This window comes from Pleuronectes platessa, chromosome 1 (genome assembly GCF_947347685.1).
Source record: "Pleuronectes platessa chromosome 1, fPlePla1.1, whole genome shotgun sequence".
In the NCBI taxonomy this organism is placed as follows: Eukaryota; Metazoa; Chordata; class Actinopteri; order Pleuronectiformes; family Pleuronectidae; genus Pleuronectes; species Pleuronectes platessa.
Genome location: NC_070626.1, coordinates 10,849,136 through 10,859,135, shown reverse-complemented (window position 1 = coordinate 10,859,135; position 10,000 = coordinate 10,849,136). Strand labels below are relative to the sequence as shown.

General features: G+C 42.1%; 1 protein-coding gene across 1 annotated transcript in view; it reads left to right on the top strand.

Moving 5' to 3' along the window:
* Positions 1 to 8,990: 8,990 nt before the first annotated feature.
* The window catches only part of irx3a (iroquois homeobox 3a), a 3,520-nt gene continuing 2,510 nt past the window's right edge, over positions 8,991 to 10,000 (top strand). The window contains exon 1 of the mRNA XM_053414554.1: positions 8,991 to 9,552. Within this exon, the coding sequence (XP_053270529.1) occupies positions 9,334 to 9,552 (219 nt within the window). The 5' untranslated portion in view covers positions 8,991 to 9,333. The remainder of the gene's footprint in view (positions 9,553 to 10,000) is intronic.

Here is a 10,000-nt window from a genome sequence, read left to right as displayed (position 1 = left end):
GGAGCTCACAGGGAAAAAATATCTGACAGATACACAAAGATTAGCAGATATCCACGCACACAAACACACAGAGAGATGAGGTCTGGCAGTTCCTCAGAGGGCTGATAAGAGTGGGCGTGGGCAATGATGAGGCCCACTCATGGATGCATTGTTCTCCTAAAAGGGGCGGATCTCCCCCTGCGTTAGTGGTTATGAAGCAGAAATCGAGGAGCAGGGAGAGGGTAATCATTATTGGTTGTGACAGCGGTGACCTGACAGCTGGGTCCAGTCGTGCTCCAGTGCTTGTTGTACAACAGACAGGCTCAGACGCACACACTTACATGCACACACCTACACACATGTGCGCAGGAGCATGTGTGTAGCTGTGCATGGGGGTGCTCGCACTCATTCAAAACCCAAACAAGCCTAAAAGACATGTTTGTTCAGGATTGTTTGTCTTGTTTGTCCACCTATCCCGGGGATATAGAGTTCATATACCTTGAAATATGAAACTGTTGCACTGGATGAACAGTGAATTGACTGTTTCATAGCTTTCAGACCAGTGGTGGATCCAAACAAATACTAAGATTATACTGAGGAAGGAGCAAGAGAAAAGTTTAGGACACCATTCAAATCAAAGATGTTTGCAGACAAGAATCTCTTTTAAAGCATTTTCATGACACACAGAAATAACCCTGAATTAAAGTTATATACCACTGTGTCTAAAAGTAAAGGGGGTGTCCAAAATGTACATATGGAATATAAACAGTAAACTTTATGAAAATCCCCCCAAAATGTTTTTAAGCATCTGGGTTTGGTGGAACACCAGCATCACCATGGTGCAGACATTGGGAACCATGAATAGTCATGTTAATAATGGAGCCATAGGATAGATGCTACCTAACTCAGAGTCAGCTGTGGGAGGGTCGAGCGGATAAGAGGCAAAAAAGTGCAAAAATCGATCGACATCTACCCCCACACAAAAGTAGAAGAAAAACTCGACAGGATTTAAAAAATAGTCTACATTGCTCATTTTCACCTGTCACCACCGCTTCCCAAAAACAACAGACAGTCACTGTCGGGTGCAAACGCAAAGAAAGCAGTGCAGCCCAACCTGCCACCGGAAAAACTGCTGAGGTGCCAGATCTGCAGAAGTGTTTCAGAGGCTTTGTTTCTATGTTTTTTGATTAAACAGATAGAGCTTGCCTTTTGTTTACACTGGTAACATGTATGCATTGTGCATGGTCAGCGTGGCAGTTTGTCACAAGGCCGGTTTCCCCTGGGCCTATTAGCTGCTGTTTTAAGTATAATGGGCGGATAATAACACGGTGGGTTTTTGAGTGCCAAGCTTACACCTGTATGTGGATGTACACACACACACACAAACAAAACACACACACACACACACACACACACACACACAAGACACATACATGTACTCATATGTACTCACTGTGCCTACGATTGCCTGGCACTGTATCCATTAATAAGTGCAAGCTCTAGGTGGATGAATCTTTATCAAAGCTGCTCTGCTGAGGATACATTTTTTGTCGTCTCCTGTGACCTCAGTCCACTGGCATGCTCAGACACTCAAAAGGTCCACACCCATCGGCCTCCGATATACACCGTCCCAGGATCTGCTCTCAGTGTTAGATAATGAAATACAAGGTGACAGAGATGCCAGTGACAGGGCACAAGGTGTTTTCCTCATGATTTCATTGTTAATACTGCTCCTTCGTCACAAAATCCTGTTCCTGGGAAGTTTTTTTTATTTTTTTTGCACTTTCCAACTCCATCCCAACAGTTCTCTCTTTTTTGCAATAATTGCTTAACTTTGCCACAGAGAGTTGCTGTGTTTTAACGGATGGGGAGGGAAAAAAAATCTGTCACAACACTGCAGCGCTTCCACGGTGACTGAATCCTATTTGAATTCTAAAAAGAACAAATTCTGCTGCGCTCGCTAAATAATTAATAAGGGAATGCTAATTATAAAAGCAAGACAAATGAGTCCAAAGTTTTCACTGGGGTAAAATCATCATACAGATGGATTTATAGACAGTTAACTCAAACACGAGCATTTGTTTCTCCATTAAACAGTCTGGTTAATGTTTCCTGTTTGACGCTTGTTAAGGTATTTAAGTGTTGCATGAAGGACCATATTATAAGGAACATTATTATGGTTTTACCAAAACAGAAAAACAAACCCTGATAAAAAAAATGTTAAATGATAATTAATAACCCTGGAGTGGTGAACAACCATGGATAATTCATATGCTGGAATAAATATGGTCAATGCCTTCAAATTTACCAATGTAATACCTTTAATACTTATTAACTTTTACCACAGTGTTTGTTAATGGTGGCAGCAGTTCATACTTTCGTACTGTTTACATAAACAAATGTAAGTCACATAATACAACCAGTTCAGTGTCCTCTCCAACCTTCAGTCATTCATTGGCACTAAGGCATCGTAGCGGTGGACGTCCAGGTTTCAAAATCCGTCCTTGGATGCATCACTTTGACACCTACTGTTTACCCTGCATCCCCCTCCCTGCAAGATCCAGGCCACCACGCAGATGAGGAAGCTCCACTCGCCCATGTTGGTACAGCTGCTTGTTCTCCAGCCTCGAACCAGCAGCAGCAACAGCTGGAGAGACTGAGGCTTTGTCTGGCTCAGTAGGCCAAACGTGCTGGGAAACTGATATTTGTCTGGGTGCAGTGTCGAGCCGCGGGGCCATGAGAGGGCATCTGTGGCTACCACTGGATCAACACACACACACACACACACACACACAGAGGGCTGTATCATCTGCATAATACACAACACCATGTTATGCTTTCAAGAGAGAAACTGATCATGGGTCAGGATGGGCCTTCTGTTGGACAGTCATGGTGAATAGTTTGTGTTTCCTTGAGGATGTGCCACGTTGTGAATGGTTGGATCACGGTTTGGCTCAACGGACAGTAACTGCAAATCTGGGACAGTAGATCAGTAACAGAGTGGGATGTTCTGGGAAACTGTGTATTACTTTTATGTAGGGATGTGCATGATCTGCATAAGAAAGATAAAATATGAAGGAATCAAGGAACAACTGAACAAATTAGACATCATTCATACTTCATCCATGGCTAACTGCGATGCAAAAGACTATCATGTCACATTTCCACTGAATGCCAATTGTTAGTTCTACCATGAACATAAACAGGCCAGCAAAATCACAGATTTATATTGAAGATAATTTAAAATCTAAAATAAAACTTCTATTAAATGATGCATATATAGACATATAGAGGATTTTTTACTGTCTTTAAAATCGTGTGAGCATTCACCTTGGCAGAGGTTTATGCTCCCTGCGCGTGCTTCTAGTGGTAAGATTAGTTTGAATTTTTATATATTTTAAGTTAAAACCTTTCATATAGTTCTTGACTGCACCTTTGCTGTAAATAAATAGAGGATGACCATGCAGGAATAACATTAAACTGATCAAATATATATTTGAGGAAGTGGGTTGTGGTAATGCAAACTGAATTAAATTATTATATCAGGTTTTGTTGCTGTTTTTGTAAATAAAAGATGAATTACTCCAAGGACACTAGCAATCTGTGTCATTATGATCATAACCAAAATCATCAGCATCATCCTCACTGTACACAGCTTTTAATCTTCCTCTCTACCTCTCCCTCCCTGCCTTTCCCTTCTCCCTCCCTCCCTCCCTCCCTCCCTCTTCCCTCTCTCCTCCCGTCACCTCTCACAGACTCTGGCAGCATCAAGCCAGCTTGCATTTTAATTTGGCCCTGAAGTTACTTATTTCATTATCGATCATCCGTAATGCTGAATCAATGTTCATCTTGTTACGTGGGCCATACCCGTGTAATACAGTGATAGTGGGGCCCAGAGTTACTCATTCCCTTTACAAAGTGACTTTACCGTAAAATCAATGCCCTGTGTTACTGATACAGGGGTAACTGCAGCAGATGGAGGGAGCGGGAGTGGGCAGAGAGGAAACAAACAAACAAACGGAAGAAGGAAACAACTCCCGTTCAAAGTGGAATTTTTGAAGGCAGTCACACAGCATAGAAAACATCTACAGTGTGGGCATTGTGTTTTTATACAGTTGTCTGATTCATGACTCTTCACAATAAAGTGTTATCTGGTAGCAAAATAATTAATGATTTATAAAAAGATAAAATATCCACAGCCAGCTGAAATCAATTTGGATTTAATATTGTGGTTTACAGATCATATGAGCTGTTAAGACTGACGGCTGATACATGAATGACATTTAATAACTTTAACACAGGCCTGGTATTATTCCATGCTGATCATGCGTAGCTCTGTATGTACTGTCATGTATGATGTAAGGTATTAACTACAGACCTTCAGGAACAGTATAGGAATAATATAGGAGAAAGACAAATCTGTACAATTGTCACACAAAGTCTATCTTTTAAAATATTCGTGCAGATATTCATTTAAAACTATGAATATTTAGGGTCCTGAAACACTTATCCTATGATACACTATTTTGGAGCATAGGCACTCTGCAATCTGGGTAGTTCATATAAAAGTCAACATCCCATATACATAGGCCTAAAAATACATTATGTAAGTCATTAATGCCTGTGCAAACAGCTCGTTGTACTAAACATATAAGCTGCTGGCTGTTTGGTCCGAGCTCTGTTCGAGGCCTGAATCTAAAACTGATCTCCCACTCTGTCCATGTGCTCAGAAACCTGAGTGTTTGTGGCCCACACCCTGAAGTTAACAGGTTAATGTTAAAACATGTGCACGGTAATGCATTCATTCACACTTTGATCCGCTGTCATAACCCAGTTTAATAAGTTGCAGTCTATTGACTATTAATTTGTTTCCAAACGGTGTGAGCAGGAGCAACCCGGACAAAATGCTTGACTTTGCCACGACTGCAAATCACAGTTGGGCTATCTGTTTAATATGCATGATTGGTTGGTGTAATGTAATTAAAATCATACTATTTAAATTACCCCAACAGTAAAAAAAATTAAACTTTAAATGTATTTTCAAAGTACACTTGATTCTGCTACTAAGAACAATTAATTTTAGAAAACTAATTCATTTATTGGATTAAGCTTCAGTGTTCTTTTAAACACTGTAAGATTTATTGGCCCTTTATTTCACTCTAATGGGACATGAGTTTGAAGGAGCATATTTGGATTTCAAATGTGTTGCACAGTTAGTTTTTTGGGTTACCCATTTGAGTTGAAACCCTTGGAGGAGCCATTCTGATTAACAGCAGCAATATATGCCCACCAGCTATAAGAATAATTGCCCTGCAATAAGATAGGATAATAGCAATAGTCACTTTTAATGAATTACAGATGTTTTCCTGTATGTTTTGTCATTTAATTTCAGCGTTGTGACAGATATCAGATATATTTTGTCTCATATATCTGAATTCAGCTGACCAGTAGCTTTTCTTGATCACATTGAAGAGGCTATAAATCATATATATCATAATTACAGCAGCGATTTCTGCTTCTGAAACTAAAGATGCCAAAGTCTGGGGAGTCTAAACAAACTGCAAGCTGCTGCACAGTCACCTTCCAAAGAAATGCTTAGGCGTCCAAAACATGAGCTTGTCAAGAAATGTCAGATCGCAGAGGTAGCAGAAATTTCAGGACAAGCATCCGAGGGTTATTAATTACATTTTCTAATCAATCAAATAACCAGTGTTGATCAGCAATATCTCCCTGGAAATCGATTGCATGTGTTGATAAGAGATGTGTTAGTGTTTTTCTCCTGCCTCCTGTCACCGGGGCGTTATGGAAAAGATCCAAATGTGTAATTTGAACTGCCTCCGTTTGAAGCTTTTGATCTTGCCTGTTTTGCAAAGGCTCGGTTCATCATTTGCGACGTGTCGCTGGAGCCCCGCGCGTTGGTTGCATAAGAAACTACTGTTGAGCGATAGGCCGAGTATGTTTGCTTATGAGAATGTGAAATTGTGTCATCTGCATAATTACCGTCAAAGAGCTCTCGACAAAACAGCCCTCAAGTCACTCGTGTATGATTGCCCTCTTTTCTTTTTTTTTACAGCACCTACAAATTAAATTGGCTCCAGCGCGCTCAAAGCACTCTCCCACAAGAATTAGATAAACTAACTGGATGTAATAATAATAATAATAATAATAATAATAATAATAATCATAATAATAATAATAATCATAATAATTATAATCATCATAATATTTTAATTAATGCAAATCTAAAAAATAAATAATGTAAAAATAATAAATAATTTATCTGTACATGGCTACAGTTTTGGTATTTTCTGTGTGTGTGTGTGTGTGTGCGTGCGTGCGTGCGTGTATGTGTGTGTGTGTGTGTGTGTGTGTGTGTGTGTGTGTGTGTGTGTGTGTGCGTGTGTGTGTGTGTGTACGGAAGTCATGCACATGTTAGTTTACTGTTTACTGAGACCCCTCGTCTTTAGGATGAGGGGAGGGGGGAGTCCTAATGCTTTTATGGCCACGCCAGTTTCCCGGGTCCGTGTGAAAGTGTGAAGTCAGAGCGTGGTGCGTTTGGTTGGAGAGCAATAAATCAGACACGGTCCTCGCCGTGGGTTGAGTGGACGGGGCGATGGAGGCGGAGGGGGTGGGGGGGGCGACGTGGTCCCGGGGTTTGAGACACGTGTCCATCAGGACCCGGAGCGCTGCGCACCGGACGGCAGCAGCCAGACACCCCGCTGGACCCACATCTAAACTCCAGCTCTGCCCCCCCCCCCCCCCCCCCCACCCCCCTCCCCCTCTCACTCCCCCTGTTTATCCCATGTGATGTTTGGACCTGTTTTTTTTTTTTTTTGCCTCTCAAACTTCACTCCGTTCTTTTATACATTCATGGTGCTGCTGTGTATCTAAATGTCAGATACCATCCACTTATCTCTAACCACCCCTTCAGATCAACTGTCTGGACCCCCTCAGTTGGAAGGTCGATGTTGCATGTGTCTGAGTGTGAGTGTGTGCGTGTGTTTGTGTGTGTCCGTGCACGCTTCAGTGTGTGCGTAAAAAAGTGTGAGCGCACTATTGACTGCTATGTAGTGATTACCATTCCGGTCGGATGGCACCAGCAAGCCGCTGTAATTAATAACCCCATAATCCGGGTTGGGGAGGATGTCGGCGAGGAACACACACACACACACGCACACACATACACACACACACACACGCACGCATACACAGATTCAGGACAGAGTTTTGCAGAAACAAGGCGTATCCTTATGGGTAGCTCTATATAAGAAATTACAGCTGCTATTATCCCTCCCAGACAATGATAACTATCTGCTCCAAAAAGAAGATTAAAGGTTTATACAAGTTGAGAGTTCTTGGAAACCGAGGGATCGCATTATATCAAAAAAACTAAACAGGGCTTGATGAGATTTCCATCTCCCTGTCAATAATACAGTCAGACTTATACCATGTACTCAAATAAAGTGCGTGGAATAATCATTCAACCCCTGTAGTTGTTTTTGCAAAACGATTAACAAAACAGATGCTTCGAACAGATTCGGGTTGAAAATGCGATTATGGGTCTCCCCCCCCCCCCCCCCCCCCCCAACACACACACACACACACACACACACCCCACCACTATACACACTTTGATATATTGATTCATGGAATTTCAATTCTGACTCGCTTGTTTGTTTTTTAATCCGCATTATTTACAAGAAAGATCAGGTTGCGTTAAAATTATCCAACGGATTTCTTGAGGTGCATGTCTGACCAGATGATCGTTTGGTTTTTAAGTGTGTTATAAGCGCCTTTATTTTAAAATCATAAAATTATCTGTCAACTAAAGCGATCTGCTTATTCCCTCACTATTATTATCATCGTCAAATTTGATAATAGTAATTTGTATTTATTATTTGTATTTATTTACCCGTTTTTTACTCTCTGCTTGAATGGAGTCAGAGCTGTTTCCCAGAATAAACATCCCCTGCAGCCCAATCCACTAAAATGTGTATTACTTATCAAAGGCGCAACTTTACACTTAGTCTTCATTAACAGCGTAATGCACCAATCAGCGGCTCAGTGTTTGATGTGAAGTGGCTGCATGCGACCCGTCTGATGTCTCCAATTAAAGAATGAAGTGAGTGCGCTTCTCCGGCCACCAGGAGCCCGCTGACACCTCACACACACCCGCTGCAGGAAAAGCGCAGCACAGTGATGTGGCGATAAATTAAAAAATCTGTGTGCGTGCGTGTGTGTGTGTGTGTTTGTGTGTGTGTGTGTGTGTGTGTGTGTGTGTGTGTGTGTGTGAGTACGCGCTCGCGTTTGTGTGTGTGTGTGTGTGTGAGCCGGGGTCATTACAAGGCACGACCACCGTCAGTAGTTACAAACACATTCATTACTAATTGTTATTTTTTTCCATTTTTATTTATCTCTTTTTGACTTCTTATTTCTGAGCGTAAAATTGGATTTTACGCATAGACAAGTTTTAAATAAATGCATGTGGATTTAAAACCATGTGTGTAAACTCATAAACAAAGTGTAAACATGTTAAGTTAAATGTTTCTCCACCTATATATTTCTTTACAAATGTCCTCTTGTACACGAGCGTCCAAATTTAGTCCAACAAAGAAAACTTCCTTCTGCGTTTCTGCATGAAAAGAGGCGGCCGAGAAAAAACCACAACAAAAAAGGAAAAGTTATAAAAGGACACGAAAAATGTTTTATGTTGTGCAACTGGCCTAAAATCGATGAATTAAAACATACACACACACAAATGTTGAAGGACGGACGCGAAGAAATAACAATCGAAATAGATTGGCGAGCCACAGAATGAGCTTTGAAAACTCCATTCAAATAAGAGCTCGCGACGTCGGCGCACTTATCCGAGAGAGAGAGAGAGAGAGAGAGAGAGAGAGAGAGAGAGAGAGAGAGAGAGAGAGAGAGAGAGAGAGAGAGAGAGAGAGAGAGAGAGAGAGAGAGAGAGAGAGGGAGGAGGAGAGAAAGGAGAGAGAGAGAGAGGTGGTTAGTGCGCTGTGTGTGAGAGGGGTGAGATTTGAGAAATAGGAGGGGCTTCTAAACGACTAGAAATGTCAATCTGAGCAAGGGAGTCCCAATAATCTGAAGCAATCTGTAAGGACCTGACCTTAGTCCATCCAGATCAATAGGGAAGTGAGGCTGGAGAGAAGAAGAAGAGGGAGAAATCAGGGGCGCCACCGGATCGTTTACACTGGCTGTTCCCGAGGAAATATAGACTTCCCTTTGCTTGCACCTTTTGTTGCTCACATGCTCACACTGTAAAAGTGGATATCGAGGCAATTCCCCTTGCTTTGTGAGATCGCAGCAGAGCTTTTCCCCCTCTCCCACACCGCCATGTCTTTCCCTCAGCTGGGATATCAGTACATCCGACCGATATACCCGCCGGAGCGCCAGGGGATCGCCAGCAATGCCCGGGCCGGGACAGAGCTCAGTCCGTCCGGCGCGCTCTCCAACGTCCTCTCGTCTATGTATGGATCTCCTTTCGCCGCGGCAGCGCAGGGCTACGGAGCGTTTCTGCCTTACTCCAACGACATATCTATTTTCAATCAGCTGGTGAGTCACTTCTTCTCTCTCTTAACTCCTCCGCAACTTTATTTGTTTCGCTCCAAAAAGAAGACGGAGAAAGTGCACGGGCCTGCCCGGGACGATACTGGCATCTTAGTTTTTTTAAGTGCGAACTTTCAGAGCGCCGTGGTGAACTTTGTCTCTGAAGAATTGAGTTAAAAGCGGTTAAAAAGTAACGCATTAACGCGCTGTGTTTTAGTTGATTGTTCGCACGTAATTCCCTGGCACTGACGGCAAAAGTGGCACTGAAATGTAATGTGCTGTGGTGGGTTTACAGGTAGTGCATGTGAGGTGTGCGTGCGTAAAAGTCTTGCAAATGTTCGATTTCGATAGGTTTTTTAAAAAGTGGAATTTTTCCCCAAGTTGTGAAGTTTTTTTATGTGGATTTTAACTTGTGACAAAAATTCATCAATCGTGTTGTTTGTTTGTACTTTAA